The following is a 26,843-nucleotide window of genomic DNA, read 5'->3' as shown; positions in this document are numbered from 1 at the left end:
AAAAGAAACATAATTGAAATCTCTTTATGCAATTTTCTATTATTATAATTAATTAATTTGAAATTTATTATAATATATTTGTTTAATAATAAATTAATAATGGATTCATTTTGATAATCAATAACTTTAAAGATTTTTAAGTTATTCAAATAAATTATAAAATTTTTTTTTAATCTCTACTAAAAAATAAAAATAAATATATATATTTATCTTTATTTAGCTAAATAAAAAAAGGATTACAATATGCAATGAATTAATAAAATTAAACAATAGCAAATGATTAATACTTTTAGTTTTTTCCATGTATAAATAATTAAATTGATAATCAAAATTTTTTTCGAATAAAATTTTTTAAAAATAAATTAAATTACCCGCTACATAATATTTTAACAGGTATGTGCTGCCATCTTACAGTAATGATTGTAAGTAAAGATTTTATAAGCTTAGGAAATCAACGTTTCTGAGCGGACATAGCGGGCGCCATGGTCAGCGGAACTATCTGCAAAGATCACAGTGTGACGTAAACGACGATCTAAACAAGTATCAGCTGTGTAGCAGTCATTGTTCGTATCCGTTTTGGCAGGCGTGCAAGAATTCTGTTTTTCTTCGTTTTCTCATCGTCGGGCAGCAAGTCCGACGGGATAAACGGCATACGTATTAGTCAGGAAGACAAGCGGAAAAAAAGGGGGGAGGCTACGAGTTTTCTGTACAACGCAACCGTGGCTGCGTGCGTGCTCCAGCCCCAGCCCCACCAACGATCTTAGGGACAATAATCGTGTGAAAAACGGGGCGGTACGCGCATAAGCCTGGCCTCGAGCAGCGAGTCAGACGACGGTGGACTCGCTCCGCCACCGTGCAAAAGGTCTCGTAGTTCTCTCCCGACTACTCTACGACCAGCGGACGAGCACCACACCGATCCTGAGATGGAAAACTATCGGTAACGCAATCAGGGCCCTAGATCATCGCGAGCGCGTAGTCAACAAACGAAGGGGCTTACCCCCTTCGTAATGACGCTCTCACGTGTATCTTCTTCCTTGCAGAATCTCAAGACGTATCGACGTCGGATTCCTTTCATATGTGCTGTCTATCAAGCGGTTTTCTTATTTCTTGAAATCCTTCCATCGAATAGTCATAGATCTTTTATACACAAACATAGCATTTTAAAGTTTTTGCAATAAAAAAAAGAAGAGATACTTAAGTCAAGATAGAATGTACCAATTAGTACACATGCTTGTTAATATTCTGGACTACTATTGCCATCACGGGTAACATTTCCGTGTGCATGACAGCATAATGCAACAGCAGACATCAAACGGTGGCATTTCCTCCGGGCTACAGCAGAATGGCTCTACAGCTGACTCTGGTGGACCTCATGCAAATGGCAACATGATACCAGAATCGGATAATGACATCAATGGTGTTAATGGGGAAACAAATCAGAATTTGGGACCGCCGAAAATAATGGACAAAACCAATCAAGATATTGTGAGACTCATTGGACAACATTTGAAGACGGTTGGACTTAAGTATGTATCTCATAATTTGATTTTTATTTAGCTGAATTTTAGTAATAAAGAATCATTTTAAAGAAACAAAGTATATATTTTTTGTATATTATGATTAAGATTTATAAAGTTCCTATGCTGAATATCAAGTGAATATCAAAAGTTAAATTTATGTTAAAATGATTAAATTTAGTAGATTTCTTCTTTTATTATAATAGATCTTGAAGATTTTCTTTGTTTGTTCAATTTTCTTTGTATGCATGCATTTATCAGAAGTATTGTATCACAACCTATCTGGACTGCATACTCTGTGGTGGGAGAAAGCTAATTATAGAACCTTGAAATATAGTCAGCAGTATCTGCAAGTTATATTTGCTTTATAATGTAGGCATTAAAAAAGAAGCAAATACATCATGATGAACATAAGTTTATCCCTAAACTTATATTATAATAGAGATTATTGTTATTAGCATCATCATTATCTTTATTCTTTTATTATGTTTAATTCAGATTATATATAAAAAATTATAAATATTTACAAAGTTTTCTTAAATTTTAAATAAAATTAATAAAATTAAATAATCTTTCTCTATATTCTCTATTGAATTAAAAATATGAAACATCTTTTTCAGTCGTACAGCTGATCTTCTCATGCAAGAATCAGGTTGTCGTCTAGATCATCCAGCTGCTGCAAAATTTAGACAACATGTTATGGATGGAGACTGGACAAAGGCAGAACACGACCTTAGTGAACTTAAAACATTTTTAAATGGAGCTAATCAAAGTTTAATAGTAAATATCAAATTAAGTTTTTTAAGTGTAATTTTATATATATATATAAAATTATATTATTAATTATTAATTAATTATTAATTATATATATAATTATATTAATATATATATAATACTTTTCATTTATAGGAGATGAAATTCTTATTACTGGAACAAAAATATTTAGAATATTTGGAAGAAGGACTAGTAATGGAAGCATTGCATGTTTTACGCAACGAACTCACACCTTTAGGACATAATACAGGTCGTGTGCATCAGTTGTCTGCATTTATGATGTGCAGTGGGCGTGATGAATTACAGGTATTATATATATTTACATATATATATATGTATATATATATATACATGTATATACATATATACATGTATATATATTATATACATTTTATTATACATTTTTTTTAATAATATTCCAATCTAAACATATACATAATAAAATAGATATTAAATATTTTATTGCAATATTATTTATATACTAATAAACATTCAAAGATATTGAATTTTGTATAGATATAAAAATATTCTGAAACTAACCTGTTACTGAAAATTTGATCACTAGCAAATAGACACTTGTTAACAGACACGTGCAGGCTGGGATGGCAAAGGCGCAGTCTCGAGGGCTGCTTTAATGGACAGACTACAGAAATATCTGCCACCCTCCATTATGTTACCACCACGACGCCTTCATTCTCTTTTGTGCCAAGCTGTGGAAATGCAAAATCAACAGTGTACATACCATGTAACACATACTCAGGTAAAAATATTTGTATTATAACTTCTAAAATTTCCTTTATATACATAATAAATTTACATAATATTATATCATTTTATTATTTTAATTACATTACTTTATATTTGTTATTATATACTTTATATTATTTATAATATATACATATTTAAGTAATAAAGAGATATAATATTGTATAAAAATATATACAAAATATTGATATATTCATTGCACACTTTTAAAAAATCAAGACTAATTTAAAGTAAATATAAAAATTGACAAACAAAAATTGAGATTTATTTATTAAGTTATAAACATTCTAAAGATGTTTGAATATATAAATATATTTCTATATATTTATATATTAATTAAATATTTTTGAATATTAATAAAACTATAAATAAACTATTTTATTAATTTTTTAAAATTATTATTAAATTTATATTATATAGTCAACTATTCTATTATCTAATATAATTATGATCAATGTCTGTTATAAATTAGACAAGTTTAGAAAATGTGTCGCTGCTTGTGGATCACAGCTGTAGTAAAGAACAATTCCCGTGCCATACTATACAGGTGCTCAATAATCATTGTGATGAAGTGTGGTATTGTAAATTTTCTCCTGATGGTCGTAAACTTGCTACAGGTTCTAAGGATATGACAGTAATTATTTGGGATGTTGATCCAGTATGTAAATTATTAATTATAATGAAATAATAATTTTTTATTAGATAACTAATAATTTTCTATTAATGACAGGAAACATTAAGAGTAACTCATAGAAAAACATTAGAAGGCCATACTTATGGAGTAGCATTAATTGCTTGGAGTCCCGATAGTAGTCTTTTAATTGCATGTGGTCCTGAAGATTGCCCAGAGCTTTGGCTTTGGAGTATTGATCCACCTGATTATGAACTACGTGCAACAGTAACTCAAAGTACTGATGATTCACTTACAGCTTGTGCTTGGTATCCTGATTCACGTAAATTTGTAGCAGGAGGACTTCGCGGGCAGTTTTATCAATTTGTAACATATCATTTTTTAATATAATAGTTTTCAATATAATGAAATAAATAGAATATTAAATATTTGAATATAAAATTTTAGGATATAGAAGGAAATGTCTCAGAATCATGGGAAGGAGTTAGAGTAAAATGTTTATGGTGTAAAAATGATGGAAAAACGGTTCTTGCTGCTGATTCACATCATCGAATTCGGGGATATAATTTTGACGAATTATGTGACTTTACAATGTAAAATTATAATTATATATAATTTTTTTATATAATATGAAAATCATATTATATTCAATAAATTATTTAATATTATAGATTACAAGAAGATCATCCTCTGATGTCCTTTAGTGTAAATAAAGCAGATCGACTTGCGCTTCTTAATGTAGCCAATCAAGGTGTACATCTTTGGGATTTACAAGATAGATGTTTAGTAAGACGTTTTCAAGGAGTTACTCAAGGACATTTCACAATCCATAGTTGTTTTGGTGGTGTAAATCAAGATTTTATTGCATCTGGTAGTGAAGGTAATTTGTTTGACAAAAATATTTCATTTTTGAAATTAAATGTTATAAACAAATTTATAATTATATTAAATTCTATTATAGATACTAAAGTATATGTGTGGCATATCAAAAGAGAATTACCTATAGCAATTCTAACAGGACATAGTAGAACAGTAAATTGTGTTTCATGGAATCCTGTATATCATCAAATGATGGCTTCAGTATCAGATGACTGTACAGTGAGAATATGGGGACCGAGATCATCATCTCCAGAAAAAGTTGATAGTGACAAGACTGGTAAGTTTATTAAACTTTTTTAAATATACAAAAATATATAAAAATATATAAACTTAATAAAATTTTTATAAATATAAAAATATCAATAATTTTCTTAAATGTCATCAAATATTTTATGAATTTATATAAATTGTTTATTTAAATTTTAGTTCCATTAGAAAGCAACTCCTCAAATGGTAGTGGATGGCATGAAATGGTATCGTAGCGTACTACAGTATATCAGTGTTCCCATGACCTCATGGTGTTCAAAAGACTGTCATATTGATCGTCATATTGACTCTTTCCTGCCCCCAGCAGCTATCTCTTTATGCCTCATTACTGTAAGTCTGCGTAAATGACTACTATTGAGAGTAAATGAGAGATGTGTTAGCATCATCTGCTGATTGATTAAACAACTAATGATCAGGTGTTATTTGAAAATCAATTTTTTCTTTATTAACAAATTTTATATGAAATCTTATGATTTATTTGTTTGTCAAAATTAAATTTGAACGATTTATCAATATAAAATAATAATGTAAACTCTTAAAAAGAACAGCATAATATCTTGGTATAAATATAAGTTATGACAAAATAGAAATTCATCAAATTCCGTCGTAGCATTGATGTAAAAAGAAAAATTAACGTGCAATAACAAGCATTAAACAAAGTAAAAAACGTTGCAACAAGATAAAATTTGTGATTTTGCGAGATCATTATAAAAAAATCTTGTTTTGACAGAACTGTGTCAAATTTAATCTTTCTAAAAATAAAAAAGTTGTAAATAACGATTTCATGCTTAATGAATTTCTAATTAATTTTTTTAATCATTGATGAAGGTGATACTATTCTCGTTTTTCACTATATATGTAACTGCCATCTTACATTAATATTGTATGTTTCAAATTGTATACAGATGTCGTAAAACATGATAAAAAAATGTAGAAATTATATAAATATATGAAGAGAAATTTAATTTCAGTAAATAATTTAATGAGACTAAGTGAGATAAATTATAAAGTTTATAAACAATTTGAACTCTGTTATGAGACGTACAGTTTGATGCGAGATTAATCGGAAATTCACAAATTTAACGATTTTAATATAAATAAAATAAACTGGATTTGAAAGTTGAGCATGAATCCTGATATTAGTACCTTTATTCAGTACTGTGATTTTATATTATTAAAATATATGTACTGAGTATCAAAAAATTTATAAATATTACATTTGCCTTAATATTTTCACGTTCATAAAAATTTTAATATAACATCGGTATACATAAATTTTGAACATTTATTTTAAAGCATTAGTTCCTTAATATAGCTCAAGTATCTCTATATGCCGCATTTCATTCATTACTAGTATTTTAAATTTTATTATTGCAAAGAAATGATAATTGTTTTTTATAGTTAAAATAATGTTTTTAAATTATAATCAAAAATCAAAACTAAATTGCTATGAATAATTGTTGTTTCGAACATATTAAACATTATAGCATTTTTATTATCTTTTATGTTTTTATGCTTTTACATGACATGTAAATTTTTGTTTTATTCATAGCAAATTGTACTGGTTATTTTTCTTAAGTGACTTCTTCATGAATAAATATAAAAAAAAAAAATGTATGAAATACAAATTATATTTTTTTTTTGTTTTTCCTTTGTTGAATAAATATAAATTTGATAAATAATAAAAACCAAACTGGAGGTCTCACAGTATCAGAAGATGTAGAGTATATGCGTACAAATGCATTCATAACAGATAATATAAAAATGTTTACATTACAAGAAAAGTTTACATGCGAAGGAAATGTCTGTAGTTTACGCCCCTAAAATTGTAGTAAGATAATGTAATACTAATCACTATTATCATTTGCATTTACCTGTGGTGCCTTAGCACTTTATAAGCACTAATTGAAAGTTTTCAAAATTTTTTTATAATTTGATATAATTTGCAATATGAAACAAATAATAATTGATTTCACTTAAAAATTAATTATAAATAACATTCAAATTTAATATAAATCTCAGTCATAAATAATATTTTTTCTTTTCAGTTATTTGCAATATTTATAAAGTGATAATAAATTGTCTCTAATAATTAAATATTTTTATATTTGTTGTCAAATATTTCTATAAATATAGCTTTTCTAAACAATAAAGAAGTTATTAAAATTCTTCTTTTCTATATTTATGACACTTGATATACCAGATATGTCATGTTTGACAAATTAAATATAGAAATTTGTATAAAAAGTTAATCATTTAAATTATTTTATGTAAATAAGGGGCAAAAATGTTTCATAGAATCTTGCAATGTAAAAAAAAATTTTTTTTAAGATTTAATTTATAATAGAAAATATAAAATGAATAATTCAAAATAACTATTTTTTGAATAGTATTATCTTGTGTTGGACCAGGTATTGAAATTTTAACAAAATTAAGTAAAGTATAATAACATATAAGTATAAACTAATATCTTCATACAAATTTGCGTTTTTGCAGTGCAATGGAAATTGTTTGTTAAAACAGCTATTACATTTAGATTTACAATCAATTTATTTTATCAAGAAAACTTGTTGACAAAACTTTATGTACATTATTATCCTATATTTCTTAAATTTTTAGATTTTAGTTTCTTATTTCGTATGTATATAAAATGATAAATATATGGTTTTATGCAAAAAACTGCCGTTTGTTATAATAGCAGTGTGTGTTTGTTCTTAAAATATCTAATATAGATATGTTATATTAAAGTGCGTAATATTAGATGTTAATTGTATGATTTGAGACCAATAATGTGTGAATTAATTGTTTGTGTTACTTATAATTTATCCAAAGTATTTTAAATAAACTAGACTTTAAAGAGTCGGATAGATATGTGAATAAGAATTTGTTTATGCATAGTATGTATAATAACGAATATTTTCTATTTTTCGAATAACAGACATTTCTTATTTTTAGAAACGAATATGTACTTCATAATCTTTTAAAATATAACCTACATCGTATAACAAGTTATTTTACTAAGATATTACTCTATTAATTACTATTATAGATTTAAAAAATTGTAATAAATTTAATAATAGGTTAATATCATAATTTTGCATTAATAATGTTAAAAGTAAACAAAATTTTGATACAGAATTTGTGCTTAACTTTGAATACTTGATATATAAGAGGATTAAATAAAAAGAAATTACATCATTTCCTGTACAAATCATAAGAAAAGTTATCTTGACAATTATTTTTTTATTGCTATATATATAACAAATACTAATTGCAGGTGCACTTTTAATGATTTTTTAAAAACACATTTCCCACTACTTTGTCTATGCTTATATATGAAAAGCTGTACAATAAATATTCTTCTACAGTCTTTAAATTAGGCTATTTCCATAGATACAATGCTCTGCACTTTCAAACATAATCTGTACACTATTAAATTATATCGCTATTTTATACATAAAATGTTATGTTATGAAAAAAGTTTATTATAATATATTATTCTCAATTAATGTTTTCAAATTTATTTATATATTTTCATAGTGAAATATAAAAGAATAAACTATGTATGATACACGATATTAAATTTAAAAATATACCATATACATATATTTAATATCCGTTTAAAATAAAACATTTTTTTTTAAAAGGCCTAAATAAGGCGAAATAAATTTTACATACTGTCAATTTCCCTATTATATTTATTTAATTACAAATATAAGAATTAATATTTTATATTGTAAATTATCCTTTGTTGATAAGTTTACGGTCGATTTGATGATATCGTTATTATTAGACAAGCAAATATAAAAAATAAGTAGAATATTATTACTATTAGTTAAATAAGACAAGTCACTTAAGATAGGAACACTATTTTTTGGTAATGAACAAAAATTTTTAAAGGAGGATTTGAAGAAATTTTAATCGATAATCAAACAAGGAGCAAATAATCATAAAAATTATATATTTGTATTTTTCTTTATTTTTCAAATTTAAATATTTTAAAATAAATTCGTATATTTTAAAGTTCAAATATATATAAAGTTGTATTTATAAGACAAAAACTATATTATATTTTAAATTTTTCCGTCCTAAGTATATTTTATTTATAATTAAACCTATCTCCTATGACATCAAAAACTAATTATTGTATTATTTGTCTCTTTAAATTAAACATTCCTCCTTTAAATATTTTTCATGCCACTAAAAATAATGGAGATATTTTAGATTGCGATCTTATATGTCTCTTGCTGTATATTTGATTATAATAAAATTCTTTAATATATCAATATAAAATTGGCATATAGCTTTATACCTATCGCATAATAAAAAAAAGTTATTATAAAAAATAATTTTCTTATAAATAATTATTTATTAACATTTATTTTACTATTATCTATATATTATATAGGTATTTGTGTATCTTTAAATTTTCCGCTATTTATATCGAAAAAATATATCGAATAGAATAATTGTTCTTTCGAGTGTTGCATAACGAGGGTAAAACATGTAAGATTGCTTTACTTGTTCCTATCGAAGTAACTATCCCTCGATACCTCGAGAAATACATCGTTCTTTGCCGTATTGATAATTTCCATTTTAGGAAATCGTATAGTTAGCTAGTATGCTTCACAAGTATCCAAAGATACTTCCAAAGAAGAAAAATATAATAAAAATAATTATTTGTGCTGAAATTGTATGTTTCTTTGGATTTTCAATAGTTTGGCAATTTTTATATACGTTTCAAGGTAAGTTATATGTTACCGGTAAATAAGCTATATATTTTGTAATATTTTCACACTATAGGTTATTTACACTTGAAATACAATTAGATATTGTAACAAGTAATAACAACTATTATAAAAAAACATAAGAAAACATATAAAAAAGACATACGAAAAACATTATGAATGATCATAATATAATTTTTGTGCATTTTATTGAAACTTTATTCATACTATTATAAAATAATGTATTATATTATACAACAATTTACAATTGATTAAATTTTTATAAATATCTTTAGAAAATTATTGAAATGAATGTCATAAATATTAGATTGCAGATATTATGTTCATAAAAAATTTCCAATGCTACTAGAAGGTTATTATAAACTGGAAGAAAAAATATATAACAAAAACATCAAATTAACGGATCTCACACTGTGGCAGCAACAAAATGAAAGTTAAATTTTATGAAGTTTGTAAAACTTTCATCAATTTTAATAGGTAGTGATGGTTTAACATATTCTTCACAGATTGATTCTTAAAGACAGGTATTTGTATACTTTGATATAATATGATATAAATATTATATATAGAATGTATTTAACAGGTTTGTTCATGCTTAATTTTATATTTGTTCATGCTTAACATTTTATGAAATTATTTTTAAATTTATTATTTTTATATTTTTTAAAAAGTTGTATATTATTTTAATAAATTATTTAATAAAATATATTGAAATTATGTAAATAATTTTTATTTGTATTTACATTCTATTAATTTAATATGTTAAATAAATATTAAATATATGTTAAATGTTGTTTTATATGACAATTGTATATTTATTAACATAAATTAATTGTGAATATTTTTTTATATTTTTCAGTTTTTATGTAAAAGACTTTAAATATTTTAAATTTATTAAAATAACCTATTAATGAAGATAAATTTTTCATTGAAAATAATAAATATTCAAAGTTGAATGTTATACAAAATATAATTTAAAAAAGAAAAAACAATATTGAAAGTGCAATATGGATTCTCCTCCTCTAATAGAAGGTAGTTTACCAGATCGTATTACTAAAAGAGATCGTGAAAGAAAAAATGTTATTGAAAGACGAAGAGAAGAAAGGCAATCTTTAGCTGTTGAATCTGAACAAAGCAGTTATTTTAAAGATACATTTTATTCATCATGTAAACAAATTAAAGATATGTTAGATGATGCATCTAATGCTCCCACATCAGCTCTTCCTGGAATATTTGATAAAATAAATAAGGAAATTCAAATGCTTAAGAATTATTTATCTCAATCAAAAATGTTTTTAAAAGTTTATGATATTAGAAGAGCACAAGAAAACTTACAATTATTAGAAAATGAAGCTTCTGATTTAGAAATAAAATTATTACCTAAGAAAAAATTTGGTTTTAAAAATCGGAGAGTTGTGAAAAAGACATCTGACAAAACACATGATATGACAGATGGTTTAAAAGATTTAAAAATTTCAGAAGGAATTGTAAATGGTTCTGCAAAGCAGAATCATAAATTATCAAGTAAATATGGAGATAGTGCTTGTATGTTATTGGGAAAAGTTAATGAACAATTAGTTTTGGATGCTGAAAATGTGAATAAAAATGATATTTTACTTTCTGATTTAATTCGATGTACAATACGAATTTATGGTACACCTAGTACTTTACATATGGTAAACTTAAAACAGTGTACTGTATTAGTTGGACCAGTAACATCATCTGTATTTGCACATGATTGTAATGAATGTGTATTTGCTTTTGCATGTCAACAACTTCGATTACATTCTTCAATAGATTGTACTATTTATATACATGTTACAAGTAGGTCAATTATAGAAGATTGTACAAAAATACGTGTAGCACCTTATAATTGGTCTTATGAAGATCAAGCAAATCACTTTAATTTAGCTGGACTTGATCCAAAAATAAATAATTGGAATTGTGTTGATGATTTTAATTGGTTATCTAATGAAAAGCATTCACCAAATTGGAGCATTTTAGATCCTGAATTGCGTGTAAAAAGTTGGGATTAATAAATACAAATAAAATAAATCATAATGTCTAAAACTCAGTTCTAAAAATATCATTCTTTTAATATTAGATACTTATTTTGTTATATATATATAAATTCTTTATGTCCATACTCTGCTTTTTCACAAAAATTATATTATATGTAAGTGTTTTGTATACTTACAAAATGTTTAATAAACTTGCTGTTTATGAATTACGTCTCAACAATTTTTAGTATATCCTAAGTCAGACGTAATTGATGGTACATAAGTTGTATGAAATTCTCATATCTATATGGCCTAATTTAAAAAGTTTGAAAAGTTTGAATCTAAGATGAAATATATATGTATATTTATTGTACATTATAATATATATATTGTAATGTAATTTATATAATAATATATAATTATTAAATTATATACATATATAATTAAAACAAATAATAATTAACAATACTTAATTTTAGATAAGAATATTTTTAAAAAATTAGAAAAAAATTAATAATAATAATTGTAAAAATATTTTATTTATTTTAATAATTTTAAAAATATTAAAAATATTTTATTATTTTTTATTTATAAAATTAAATATAAAATATGATACAAAATACTATAGTGTTATTATTTGTAATAATAGTTCCTAAGCACATACATGAATTTAAACATAAAATACAAATAAAAACATAAACATAAAATATAGTTATATCAATAAAATATTTATTAAAAATTATATAAAATTAAAAATTATATTAATGATATTGCTAAAATTATTTCAATATAAATAATTACAGACAAAGAAAAAACAAATTTACACTTTTGAATACAATTTAGAATTAAAAAAAAACTAATTATTTAAATCTTTGAATAATTCTATCAAGAAAAATTTCTTAAAATATTTTTAGAAAAAATTTCTTTATTGTGAAGTATTTTCTTATATATATATATATATAAGAACATTAAATTTGCATTTATAACTTTATTATAAGAATAAGAAATTTATAATTTTATTAAAATAAATAAATAAATTTTATTTTACAATATATATTATATATATTATATATATGAGAATATGGACTTTAAGAAGGAAAACAAATAAACAGAAGAAGAATAGAGATAGAGAAAAATTATTGAATCAATGCTATCTTCAGAATCACAAATAAAACAGATTTAAAAGAATAATAAATAAAAGATAATAGAGTGAGAATGAATTATCAGTACTATCTCTCAAATGCCAAAAATAATAAAATAAAAGAAAAAAATTGAATATTATTTTTTAAATATAAAAATCAAACACATGTTTCTAAAAACACTTAAGAATTCTTCATTATCTATTTTCTTTTTAAATGAAATGATAATTGTTAATTTTTGATAAGATAGTATACATGACAAATTCCTTATTTTTACTATTTATTTTTTTTTATATATGTTTCATCTATTAAAGAAATGGTTATTAATTTCCAAATTTTTATTTTATTTCTGTTACTTCTCGTTACTTATTCGTCTTCTAATTTTATTCATCTATTTGCCCATGATCACAGATGAAATACTGAATGAACATATTTTCACTTCAAAACTATAATATGTTTTAATTTTTGATAAAAAAAATTTAAACATTTTTTTATAAATATTTCAAGGATAATAATTTCGTAAAATCTAATGTATGATGATTGTTTCGATACAAAACATCAGTCGACAATAAAATTTAAACAAATGATTTTTACAAAATTACAGAAAAACAATGTCAGAAAATTTGTCCAGTATGATAAATTAAAAAGTGATCAAAAAACTATATAAATAGTGATCACTAATATATCATGTATTGAATATGAGAAGACTTTCTTATGAAAAGCTTTTTTACGAATAAAATTGTAATGTGCATTGTAGAATATATGCAAAATGAACAAAGATATATAATGAAAGAATTTTGAATAACATGCAAAAAACAATAATAATCGTTCTTAGAAAACGAAATGATCTTTTTACGTTTATTAATTTTACATTATAAAGTCTATATTTTTTTAAACAATCGATATATCATTTTAATTAATTAATACAAAGTCCTACAAAATGAAAAGATTGTTTTACCTTATTTGTAGATGCAAATACTGAATGATATTCAAATCTATCCTATTATATTCCATTTGTAAAATGATTATTATCTAATAATTTTTTAATCGAAAATTAATTTAAATTTAGCGCGCATTGATGACTACCATTTAATTGAGTTAGGAAAATCCAATATGGTGTTTATAATTCATGAAAAAACGTGAAACATATAATTTTTAAATTTCAATAATATCATTTTTAGATTTTATAGAATACAAAAGCATAAGAAAATTAAAAATTTTTAGTATTTTAAATCAAAATTTAATTAAATTTTGTGATACAAAATCATATATTAATGTATTGTATTTTATTTCTTGTCTATGGTAATAACTACAATATATATACTCTATGGCAAGAACAATTAATTTCAGAAAACATTTTGAGTGCCATTTACGAAAATACACGCATGTAGATATTTCGGGTGGCACCTGCTGCTAAAACAGGTGAAAAGATTCCTTTTAAAATGAAATTTCTATTTTTCATCAATTTATTTTAGTTTTACTACGTTGAATTGTTTAATATTCGTACGTGCGGAATATTAAATGAACTCAACAAAACGAATAAAGTAATGCAAGCAATCGTGCCGCTTTTGTTGACACGATTTGCAATAATTTAATGAAAAAGAGCAATACGTCAAAAAATATTATATTTGATTGTGTAAAAATGTCTTCGGAAGCTTCCTTGAGCGATGTGCCAACTGTTGTGTCGAGACTGCATAATTTACGCTTAGGTCAAGAAGATGGTGATGAACCGCAGCAAAATGTGAATTTTACTATATCTGGAGATTCGTCTTCAGAACCTGTACGAAATATTCAACCCATTAGCAATGTTATTCTTTCACGTGCCAGACGTGCGCTCAATTTTGTTTGCGATGAAGATCAACCAACTTCATCAACAGCAAGAGGAGAATCTTCACCTTCAAATGGTGATAAGTAAGTATTTAAATTATATATTAATGTTATTAATAACTGCTATTATTATTTTAATAACTGTTTATTAATTGTATATTTAATAAAAGTAAAAAAAAAATAATAAGTTTTTGATTATAATTACAATTAAAATACATGTTTATGTATATATTATTTTTATAATTCTATTGATATATTTTTAATAAATTTTTTAGTAGGCCTCCAACAAATGTAGCAAATACATTACATTTAGAAGGAAGATCTCAAGATACTGTTGCTTTGGAAAATACATCCACAAATGGTCAAGCAACAGTAGCTTATAATTGGCAAGGTACAAAGGCAACAATGCGTGAAAGAATTGTTTTTCTTTTCAATAATGAAATATTATCAGATGTGAGCTTTATAGTAGGAAGAGGAGCACAAAAGCAGCGTATACCAGCTCATAAACTAGTCTTGTCTTCTGGAAGTGCAGTTTTTGATGCAATGTTTAATGGAACACTTGCTACAGCTTCTTCAGAAATAGAAGTACCTGATGTAGAACCTGCTGCTTTTTTGGCAGTACTCCTTTTTTTATATACAGATGAAATACAAATAGATCCAGAAACTGTAATGACAACATTATATACAGCTAAAAAATATGCAGTGTCTGCTTTAGAAAAACATTGTGTGGATTATTTGAAAAATAATTTAACCAGTGATAATGCCTTTCTTCTTCTAACACAAGCTCGTCTTTTTGATGAGCCACAATTGGCTGCAGTATGTTTGGATACTATAGACAGATTTACTACAGAAGCTTTGAATGCTGATGGATTCACAGATATTGATATTGATACATTGAAAATTGTTTTGGAAAGAGACACTCTTCGTGTTAGAGAATCTAAAATATTTCAAGCAGTTCTAAGGTATATAATATAATATAAATATAATATTTTAGTATGATATTATTTTTCATATAATATACATCAAATATATGAATATATGATGAAAATATGTATAAAAAATATATAATATTTAATTTATATATGTGTAATTCATTTTTCATATTAAACAGATGGTCAGAAGCAGAATGTGTAAGACATCGTTTACCAGTTACTCCAGAAAACCAACGTTTTGTCTTGGGTAATGCTTTTTCATTAATTCGTTTTCCTTTGATGTCAAAGGAAGAATTTACAGCTGGTCCAGCACAATCTGGACTTCTTAATTATTCAGAGGTTTTAGTATTAATTGTATTATTCAGTATATATTTTATATATATATTTATAAAATTATTTATTCAGAAATCATATGTTTTAGGTTCTTTCTTTGTTTTCATACTTTATATTAAATCCAAAACCAGTAGTAGGATTTCAAACAATGCCACGCTGTTGCATGACTGGCAAAGAACAAACTGTATGCAGATTTCAACATACTAAAAGTGGATGGGGATATAATGGAACAAGTGACCGTATAAGGTGATTGTGAAGATAAAATATAAAAAGTTCCATGGTTATAATATTTTATATAATATAATTTATTCTTTTTTATTAGATTTAGTGTTGATCGACGTATATTTCTTATTGGCTATGGAGTCTATGGTAGCATACATGGCCCAGCAATATATGAAGTATTAATTGAATTAATACATACTGCTTCTGGAAAAGTAATTGCTACAAATTCAACAAATTTTAGTTGTGATGGTTCAAAATATACTTATCGCTTAATGTTTAAAGAATTAGCGGAAATTCTACCAAATACGATTTATACTGCATCAGCAACTTTTAAGGTTTGTGTTATTATATGATTTTAGTTTATTTATATATTCAATTTTTGTTATTATTTTATACTTGTTTTAGGGTCCTTATTCACATTATGGAAGTAAGGGCTTAAAAACAGCTATGGTAGATAGTGATTCAGGAAACGGGAAAGTTAAATTTGAATTTAGTATTGAAACAGGAGATAATAATGGGACGTCTTCTGATGAAGGGCAAATTCCTGAGCTTATATTTTATACTTAAGAACTCATGTACATAATGATGACATTCCATTTATCAGTTTCATTGTCTTTCAAAATTTGTTATATTAAATTATATTACATAACATAATGTAAATGTTACATCAGTTTCTTTGTTAATTATGTATATCTTATTAATACTTTAAAAACTGAGCATATTTGAAAAAGTTTTAAACTTTGTTTGTATTATAAATGAAAAATCTTTTATATCTTGTATCTACTTGAAAGTATTGAAAAGATTTCAAAGGCCTTATTAGGAGAAGAGACTGATTCGTATTACTGATGTAAAATTAAAATTAAAATGAATTACTTATTTTTAGTTATTTTTAATGATCAATTTCTTCAAAAGTAAAACTTAATTTCCTATCAAACCTTAGCATAAATAAGGATTTTAAAAATTTTAAAGACAAATAAGTTTTAAAGAAGCTTGAAGAAGGTAATCATATATTGAATAAGTTAAAAATATTAATATTTATGACTAAGGACAATCTATTTTTCTATTTCTTAAAAAAATATGTACATGAGTGGTATATTTACATATAATATTTACAAATCTGCGTGAAAAAATAGTGGTCTCATTGTCACTGTTTATAAAAAATTATTCTAATAATTTTCTTCCTGATATATAAAATATTAAAAAGTAAAATTAAATATTTCAAAATTGTTAATATTCTGCATGAGAAATAATATAATACAATTGAAAGCTTAACAAATATTTTTTAGAAAAATTATTGTAAAATATCTATAAATTTTGGTAGAAAACTACATATTTACATATTATATATTATGTATACATCTATACAATAGCAATATATCATTATTTTTCTAGAATTATTCAAATTTAGAAGTTGTAAACTATAAACATAATATTAAGAGACTTTTTGTTACAATATTAATGGTAAATTTTTCAAATTTGTTTTATGTATTGATTAATTGCGCAAACTAGTCAAATATGATTTATTTATATTTGCACAATAAAGAAAATATGCATGTTGACTTGATATTTTTATTAATTATTAATGATTTATATTTTAATTATAAAACAAAAAGATGCATATATTATTAGTAAGAAATTAAATAAATGAATTTTAAAAATTTAAAAATTTTTTACGTCATTATTTTTTTTTAATAATAATAAGTATACGTACTATTTTTAAAAAATTTTTAATTGTAATTCAATTTTAATTTTCAGTAATTTAAAAATTTTTTAATGTAATATAAAAAAGATTAGTTTATTTCGCGTATATAACTTCAATTATATACGCGACAAAAAATAATTTATTATAAAATTTTTTCAAATGTTGCATAACATAATTAAAATTTTATAGCGATAATTTTATGATATTGTATGTATTATGTATATACACATATATATGTATATATAAAACAATGTATAAAAATGAAAATAAATATTGAAATCAAAAAGTGCGAAAAAATCAAAATCATTACTTGTTTCGTTATATAATCTTTTGTTTTTTTATATATGTAAAATTAACATGGCATCTTCATCTAATACGCGCAAGTCTGTCACTGTCAGAGCGTCACACACAACGATAGTCTTAAAAAATGGTAGTAAATGATTTATAATACCGATTAATAATTTTTGTGAAATCTTTAAATATTAACTATTTAATATATTATTAATTTCGATTGTGTATTTATTGTGATTGAAATTGTAATTCATTATTAATTTATTAAATAATTAGGTATGTATAGGAATAAAGTTCATGTCATTGTCGCTTAATTGGAGATTTATTACTATTAGTTATAACCTAAAATTTATGATATATTGTAGATAGAAAGTAAAGTATTATAATAAAATTATATTAATTTTTTTTTCTTAATATAGCGAAAAAATATTCGAATAGTGTTAATCGTGTATATACTTTGACGTTATGAAAAAAAATATATTTGTCAAAGATCTATATATTTCATCTCCATGGCTAAAGGAAAATTGAGAGGTTCAGATTCAAATAATAAGGTATATTTATGAAATAATTTAATGTTAATATATATTTATATATTCTTTTTTTAATGCTTTATAAAAAATAGTTAACAGCTTCAAATGCAACTTTTAAAAATGGAGAAACATATACATCAGAATTTGAAATTAATGAAATACCACCTAGTGCCCGTACATTGCTTACAAAGGGTTACATACAAGATGAAATTAATTCTTATTCAGGTATGTTTTCATAATATTTTGTTATATTTTCTATAATTCTTTTTTAATTTAATATATATTATTTGTATTTATATAACAATTATTTACATCAGCATATTCCATATATTTTAGGTGCTACTGTTTCAACACGTGGACGTTTTATGACAGAGCAGGAAAAATTACGTTGTCCTAATGAACGACCTTTATATCTTTATATACAGGGACATGCAAAACATAATGTGGATTGTATGTTGTTCTTTTTTTTTTATATTGTTTTTTTATAAATTTGTAAGTATTAAAGAATATTTATTTTAATTTTTTTACAGCTGCTATACAAAAAATTAATGAAATTATTAAAACAGAACATCAAAGTTCTTTAAATAGACCAAGTAGATTTACTAATGCACCACCACCTCTTATGAGTTTACATTCCAATATTACATCTGTGGTATGTAATATTTTTGTTTAAAACTATACATACTATAATTTATATTTTTTATTGTATCAATAATTTCTACAGGAAAAAATTTGTGTTGGAATAGAAAATGCTCCAGAAGGATTTGATTTAAGAGGCAGAATCATAGGTGCAGGTGGAGCAAATTTATTATATATTAGGAGTGAAACAGGTGCAAATATAACTTTAAAAGGTAGAGGATCACAATTCATTGATCCCATTTTAGGCACTGAATCTCCAGAACCATTGCATTTGTACATAGAGTAAGATATATATATTTTTTTATTGAGAATTTTTATAATACAGTTTTTTATAATACAATATTATTATATGTTTTATATAGGCACCCAAAACCAGAAGCATTACAAAATGCAAAACAGTTAGCAATTAATTTAATTCAGACAATGCAATCTGAATTACAATCATATATACAGCAACAGCCACCACCAGTACAATCACAGCAAGTTATAGAACAGTCGCAAATACCACAAAGTATGAATTAATTACATTTCATAAATATTAAGTCTAATTATATACTTTCATTTGTTACCACTTTCATCTTTTATAGCACAATTTCAAACCATGAACATTGGTACTTTGGGACAGCCTAATGTTGTTACTATACAACATCAAGGTAGAGCACATACACTAATAGTTCATGGCTGTTAGAAATTCTGTCTGTAACTGTTACAAATCATTCTTAACAGATATCATACAACATCCTCAAAGTAATGTAGTAACATTGCCAGCAACCATTCTCACTGCTACAGTAACTGGTGCACCAGGATCTGGAATAACAGTTCCTCCACCTGGAGTACATATACCTCCTCATTCAGGACCATTGGTACCACCACCTCAAGCACAGGTAAAATAAATTTATAAATGTAATTCAATAATTATTTAATTAAATTAATTTTAATTAAATATAATACTTTTTCTATAATTAAATGTTTTGTATGAAGGAGATACAAACATTTATGCCACCTCCACCTGTTGGTCAAGTGCAATTAATTGGTCCTCCATCGACAGTAAGTCAAGTACAATATCAAATTCATCCAGGACAACCACTACAAATTCAAGGAATTCAACCTGGATCACAATCATCACCGCAACCTGTAGCCCAAATGTATGTTATGAGTCAGCCACCACCACAGAGTCCAGCTCAACAAAACTTTATTACAAGTAGTAGTGCACCAGTTAGTGGTGCAGTTTCTTATGTTTATACACAACCAAATGTACAAAGGCCTTCTACACCACCACAAGGAATAATCGAAGCCGTCAACGTGAATTTACAACAACCACCTCCAGCAACACCAATTAATATAACTCAACAACCACCTCCACCGTTATTGCATCTTCATTTTCCTCCGCCAAACTTTCCTCCGAATCAACCACCACCTCCAGTACCACAAACTTATCAAATACAATATCAGCAAGTGCAGGCACCTGCATCACAATCTCAAACACAATTTGTGTTACAACCTGGAGAGCACATTGTTCCACCACAGTTACAACAAAACCATGAACAGTCTCAAGCTGTGGCTCAGCATATGTTACCTCCACAATTTGAAGGTCATGCTCCTCAATTTCATTTACAAGTACCTCCTCCGTCTACACAAACTTTTTTAGTCCCTAATGCTCAATCGCCTCAACATCCTCAACAACATCCTCTTCCTCCTGGAGGTGAAGTTCAACATCAACAAGAAGGACCAGTGGATCAAGGATCACAACCTCAACCAGTACCACCTCCACAAATTGTACCACCACCTGCTGCTCAAATACCAAGTTCTATGAACGTTCTTACCAGTATTCCGCCGCCGACGCAAGCACCTCCTTCACAGAATGCTCCATGGTTATATCAGGCACAACAACCGCAACAGATGTTGCAATCTCAGGGTCAATTGCAGGTGACATGAGAATATTTATATATTTTTTATAAATTGAAATATAATTTGATAGTAACATAAAAATATTACAGGTTCAGATGCCACCAAATATACCTTTACATAATGTACCTCCACCACAAGTTCAAGCACAGATACAATATCATGCTCAGCATATGCAATATCAGAATGGTCATATGCCCCCACAAGTACATTATACAGTTCAATCACCACCTCAACAATTTGAGCAAAAGCCTGATTCTCCTGAACAAAAATCTCATGGTGTAAAAAGAAGATTTTCAGATGTTGAAACAAATCCGGTTAGTTTTTAAAATATATTTTTTATATTTGCTATTATATATAAAATATTACAAATTTAAATAAATTCTCTTATGAATAATAGGAGTCATCACCTTATCAGTGTGGTCCTCTGCCTGCTCAACGTCATGGAACAGGGTAAGTAAAATCATTATTTATTTTTATTAATATAGTTTTTCTATATGCATGAAGTAAAATTTTCTTGCAATATGTGAGAAAATTAAAATTTATTAGGTGAATAAAGCAGGTTTAATGAACCTTGATATTTAAAATACAAAATAAATATATTTATTTATAGTGTCTATAATTGATATTAAAGCTTAAAAAAAAATATAATGTTAAAATATATATAAGTATACGCGTATACTATATATACAATTGCTAATGTTTGCAATTGTATGTTATTACTAACTGTGACAGAATCTTTTATTTTGTGAAAGCTGCCTAATAATTTTTCTCATTGCTTAGATATGAAAATTATAAATTTTAGTCAATTTATTTTATATTATAGTGAGCTTAAATACGTGCATTTCAATAAAACAAAATTTTTTTCAGAAACCTGCTTTGATCAAGATGTATCAAATTCAATCAAATAAGCAGGAATTTTTTTAGCTGTTCCTTACTTATCAATTTATTATTATTAAAAAAAAAAAAATAAAAAAAACATTTGACTTTATAAAGTAAGGAACATCAATTTCAATTCTTGCAAGTTATAATGTAGTAATTAAAATTTTACATATTCACAATCAAACTATTTTGAAATATCTGTTTTATTTATATAGAAAAATATAAAATTAAAATAATAAGAATTAATATAATGAAATTAAAATAATATGTTTGAATAATCAGGATGTTTAAAGTAAATGATTGTGAATATATAAATAATTTTTTCACGGAATATTATATTGAAAAAAAATATTTATATATTTATTCATTTCATTAGATAAATTTTTTTTTATAAAAAAAATTAAAATTTTTTATTATCATTATGTGTATAATTATTAAAAATTGTATATCATTATTTTCGTTATCGATGACTATTATTAATTCTAATTAAAATAAAATAAAATTAAAAAATATAATTATATATTATATATATTATACATAAAATATAATTGGACTTAATTATAATATTATAATATTCTGTATTATTACATTATAACTCAATTATTATAAGTTCTTTTTATACAAAAGTTTGGTAATATTGGTGATACCTGGAGATATTAGATGCTTTTAACATTTCAGAAATATCCATGGCTGAGCATCAGGTGATATTTGCTTAAGTTTTGAAATGTTTACTTTACAATCATTGATTGTGAATTAATAATTTGAAACTGAATTGTTTAAGCAGAGAAGGTGATCGACAGCAGCAAGTCTTACATGGTCCATCATCAACAGCTGCGGGTCTACCTCATGGAGATCGAAACAAGCTGCTAATGCCACCTCCACATCCAGGTCTGTAACTAAGAGTATTTATGATGAAAGAGTGCTGGATACCTTTTGAAAATTAATACAAATATAATATATATTAATAAATATGAAAATTAATTAAACAATTATTTTTTTTATGTAATGGAAAAGATATTTATTTTTAATTTAAAATATGCTATTTAATCATAATATATTTACAATTCAATACTATATATATATAAATATTCAATACTATATATATTTTTATTTCAGATGGGTATCTAGCATTGTTTCTCAATACTCTTAGCTTGTAGTACATTATTTATTGTAAATATATTTTTTACTAAACAGTACAAATTTCTCTTTATTCTTAATCCATGTTTTATTGTTAGCAACTTGCTTCTTCATGTACTCATTCAGATACTTTGCAGATGTCCAGAATTATCCACAACGTTTACGTGATATCACAGCTAGATTGCTTTCTATTTGTCTTTATTTGTTATTATTTAGAATTAACAAGATTTTCGCTATATTGTATTACATAATTAAAATAGTTAACTTAAGCATCCTAATTTTAATGCTTCTTCATATGTTTTTATTATTGAATTAAAATATATTTTTGTATTTTCAGATATCTATAATAATGTGATTTTATATTTCAGTGATTACTTTTAATGAATATTAACTATAATTATTATCGTTCGTATTCCGTTGAAATGCGTTCTATGTTTTAATATTAGTATTTTAAGTTTAATAAAACGAAATGTCAAAGATATGTATCTTGGAATCAGATCTCTGAAGCTGAACATGTGAATACATGGAGTACCAGCATAATGTTATATTGACATTGATGATTCATAATTTATGAATTATTTAATGTAGTTTCTTTTATATTATATATATAATATATAAAATTATATAAAATTTACAGAATCAAAACAATCCAATGAAATCAATCCAATGAAATCAATTTTGGGATTTGCTAAATAACTATATATGATTAATTTTATTATTTATTTTGCAGTGAATCCAGTAATATTCTGACAAGAAATTGGAGTTTGAATAATAAATAAAAATCAATTTTTAATAACATTTTATTTTACAGATTAAACAAATATTAACTGAAGAAATGTTATATTAATCGTGATATGATAGCTGATTTAATGAATATATATTTATTACATGTTTTCAGATGCATTTAGCATTATAATTATTATTTTTTCTTTTTAATAAGAAACGGTCAATGACATGAAATATTGTTGTTATTTTATAACTTTATAATATATATTTAAAAAATTATTATGTTGTATTGATTAAAATAATGTTAATTAGAAAACTATAATAATATTTTGAATAACATAAATAATATTTTAATTTAAATATTTAAAAATATTTATTATAAATTTTATATAAAAAAATTACAATTTTATTTCTATTTTGTTTATTGATTTTTTTTTAATTTGATGAATAATTATACTACAATATTTCATTATGTTATTTGCCATATTTAATTTTATAATACATTTTACATATAGTTGTTTTATACTATTTTATATACTTTATTTCATTTCATGAATTTTCATTATTTAGGTGAAAAACGCAACTTGGATCAAAAAAGTGCTGCCATGAATACAGGTATATTAAAAATTTGTTCTGATGCAGTTGTTTTTATGTTTTCTTATAAATTGAGAAACAGATTACATTATGTGTATATGTTTGTGTAATAGGAAATGAGCAGAATCCAATGGGAGATTCAGTAAATATACATCCTGGAGGTGGTCCACCTTTACCCCCTTCACTTTTACCACAAGCACCTTGGCAAACACATCATGTTAGAATTCCATGGGGTAGACCACCACCAATGCCAAGGGATGGAGAGCATCAAGGAATGTGTCCTACATTACCTCCAACAAATATGCCACCACCACAAATTAGACCTAGAGGTATTCATAATGAATATCGATAATTGTATATAGTTATATATATTTAGAAATAAAATTTATATAATTAATTTTAATATAAATAATAAAATATAGAATATAAGATTATTTCTAATAAATATTTAGAAAGATTTTTAGTATATATTGTTTGAAAAAAAATAAAGATTTTTAAATAAAATATTTGTTGTAATCGAAATTATATACTATTTAATGTAATTATATATTTTCCAATTTTTAAGTAATTTTTTATTAATTTGCAATTTTGCTCAAACTTTGGATTTTTATAAGTTAATTGTAAATATGAATATAAATATAACATAATGAATTTTTATATTGAATTATTTAGGGCACGTTGAAGGTAATCGTTCACCCGTACAAAATGCGATATTGGAACATCCATTGAATATCGAATATAATCAAATGCCACCATATACGACAAAACCTCCTCCTTATAATTCACACCCATTGATGCAATCCATTTGCAATCCACCGCCACCACCACCGCCGCATCATCAGCAGCGACCGCAGCATCCACCTCAAACAGTACAGCATTATCAGGTGCCAATTTCTCAAACATATCAACCACCAACTTCTTGTCCACCATGGATGAATTAATATGATATGATGAAACTGAAGTTCTTACGTTAGTACCTTAAAGATGGCTGATGCAGTCCGTCCGATTTTACACCGATTTTAACTAATCCATTTATTGCGAATGTTAAATTCTAAAGAACATAAGGAAATGGATGGTATTGCATTATGTTATCTTCATTGAATTGTTCCTTGTGATACAATTAATTATAATTTAACTATTTGTTGCAAATGTGTCGCTGCGAAGATGCTGTTTTGTAAAAATTGTGTATATGTTACGAATTATTTATAATGAACGTCTCAAAGATAGCGAATAATAATAAATTTATAAATGCTGTGTTATGAGTGAGTACTGCGCGTAAGATACGTAAGATACGTAAGATAAAATTTCGGTAATACATAATTACATAATGCAAAAAATCACAATTTGTGAAAAACAATATATATCAGGTGCGATGCTGGTGCATATAACGAAAAATGATTCTAATTAGTTCCAAGAAATGCTTTTAGTATTCACGCACATATAATCATACGAAGATTTAGAAATATAATATTTTATATCCATAGTATATAATCCGAACTTATCATATAGACGTCTATTTTTTTTTTTTTTTGTTATCGGCATACTTTATCCGTATTGTATATTCATATGTACGAATAGTATACATATAATGTATGCAAGTTTGTATACAAACTGTTTAAATTAAGGTGATTAAATCGTCACCTATAATTTTATGAAACGTTAATATCAAAATCTCGGATTTTTCCGTGTAAAAAATTGTCGTGATTCTCATATATATCTGTGAAAAGTGTAAATTAATTAATCGTTGTTATAATGTAATATTTTTGATTTAATGAATAAGTTACTAGGATTAATTTTCACGAAGAGATGATTCTTGATACAGTACGATATTTTATTGTTACGATAAAAGAACGAGTTAAACTCGAATCTGTTGAATTTTGACTGATGTATGGAATCTTTCTCTTTGGGTTAAATTATTATTTTTATGGTTTAGTTATAGAAATATATTTTCCGATGGAACAATTTTTTGAATAAATTAATTTAACTTCGATGATATCTCGGGCATTAATTTAATTCAATCATCAATTTGATCATAATATCAATAATATCTTTAACATTTTTCTCTGTCTATTTATATAACATATTAATATTTATATCATAGGATGTGTAATTATTTGTGTATTTATCTGTTTTTATATATCGATAACCAATTTAAAATTATTTCATTCAATCGTATTAAATCGTTTTTTAAATCCTTAAAAAACTTTGACTAACTTTTACGATGACAAAATATTTTCCAATTATTTCAACATTAATTAAAATTCTGATAATGAAAAACTGTTAATTAACGATTTCAAGATTCCTTCTTATTATATTTTTTCCCCATTTTTATTGCGGTTTATGTAATTAATTATAAATTTTTTTTCTAAGACTACCAATATCAGAGAATACTTTAATTATATT

At 24.8% G+C, this 26,843-nt stretch overlaps 4 protein-coding genes across 8 annotated transcripts; all 4 read left to right on the top strand.

Annotated features, from left to right (window-relative positions):
• Window positions 1-465: 465 nt before the first annotated feature.
• On the top strand, window positions 466-6,461 carry LOC107996038 (WD repeat-containing protein 26). Its single transcript, XM_017053906.3, has 11 exons — window positions 466-937; window positions 1,290-1,526; window positions 2,138-2,297; window positions 2,427-2,597; window positions 2,878-3,051; window positions 3,529-3,714; window positions 3,787-4,053; window positions 4,135-4,280; window positions 4,359-4,567; window positions 4,649-4,843; window positions 4,993-6,461. The coding sequence occupies exons 1-11, from the start codon at window positions 924-926 to the stop codon at window positions 5,046-5,048; spliced, it is 1,815 nt and encodes a 604-aa protein (XP_016909395.1). The 5' UTR covers window positions 466-923; the 3' UTR covers window positions 5,049-6,461.
• Window positions 6,462-9,291: 2,830 nt separating this feature from the next.
• Window positions 9,292-11,808, top strand: LOC107994117 (tubulin-specific chaperone C). Its single transcript, XM_017050892.3, has 3 exons — window positions 9,292-9,578; window positions 9,889-10,105; window positions 10,441-11,808. The coding sequence occupies exon 3, from the start codon at window positions 10,589-10,591 to the stop codon at window positions 11,615-11,617; it is 1,029 nt and encodes a 342-aa protein (XP_016906381.1). The 5' UTR covers window positions 9,292-9,578; window positions 9,889-10,105; window positions 10,441-10,588; the 3' UTR covers window positions 11,618-11,808.
• A 2,027-nt stretch (window positions 11,809-13,835) lies between these two features.
• On the top strand, window positions 13,836-16,920 carry LOC107996308 (BTB/POZ domain-containing protein 1). Of its 2 annotated transcripts, none has more exons than XM_028665308.2 (6): window positions 13,836-14,631; window positions 14,826-15,509; window positions 15,659-15,818; window positions 15,901-16,058; window positions 16,135-16,369; window positions 16,440-16,920. In XM_028665308.2, exons 1-6 carry the CDS (start codon window positions 14,315-14,317, stop codon window positions 16,599-16,601), a joined length of 1,716 nt encoding a protein of 571 aa, XP_028521109.2. In that variant the 5' UTR covers window positions 13,836-14,314; the 3' UTR covers window positions 16,602-16,920. The 2 variants fall into 2 exon arrangements, with proteins under 2 accessions (XP_028521109.2, XP_016909779.2); XM_017054290.2 differs by having other exon boundaries at window positions 14,823-15,509.
• A 1,065-nt stretch (window positions 16,921-17,985) lies between these two features.
• Window positions 17,986-26,435, top strand: LOC107996384 (uncharacterized). 4 transcript variants are annotated; one of them, XM_062076899.1, is made up of 16 exons: window positions 17,986-18,166; window positions 18,447-18,578; window positions 18,650-18,782; window positions 18,894-19,007; window positions 19,088-19,209; window positions 19,282-19,478; window positions 19,559-19,707; window positions 19,784-19,849; window positions 19,923-20,080; window positions 20,178-21,122; window positions 21,194-21,418; window positions 21,502-21,554; window positions 22,768-22,871; window positions 24,417-24,461; window positions 24,554-24,769; window positions 25,113-26,435. In XM_062076899.1, the coding sequence occupies exons 2-16, from the start codon at window positions 18,537-18,539 to the stop codon at window positions 25,379-25,381; spliced, it is 2,838 nt and encodes a 945-aa protein (XP_061932883.1). In that variant the 5' UTR covers window positions 17,986-18,166; window positions 18,447-18,536; the 3' UTR covers window positions 25,382-26,435. The 4 variants fall into 4 exon arrangements, with proteins under 4 accessions (XP_061932883.1, XP_061932882.1, XP_061932885.1 ...); XM_062076898.1 differs by having other exon boundaries at window positions 18,010-18,303; XM_062076901.1 differs by lacking the exon at window positions 19,784-19,849 and having other exon boundaries at window positions 18,092-18,303; window positions 19,986-20,080.
• The last annotated feature ends 408 nt before the right edge of the window (window positions 26,436-26,843 follow it).

This window comes from Apis cerana, linkage group LG6, assembly GCF_029169275.1.
Source record: "Apis cerana isolate GH-2021 linkage group LG6, AcerK_1.0, whole genome shotgun sequence".
Classification (NCBI taxonomy): Eukaryota; Metazoa; Arthropoda; class Insecta; order Hymenoptera; family Apidae; genus Apis; species Apis cerana.
Note: the sequence above shows the minus strand (reverse complement) of the source record. Positions and strands in the feature narration are given on the sequence as shown.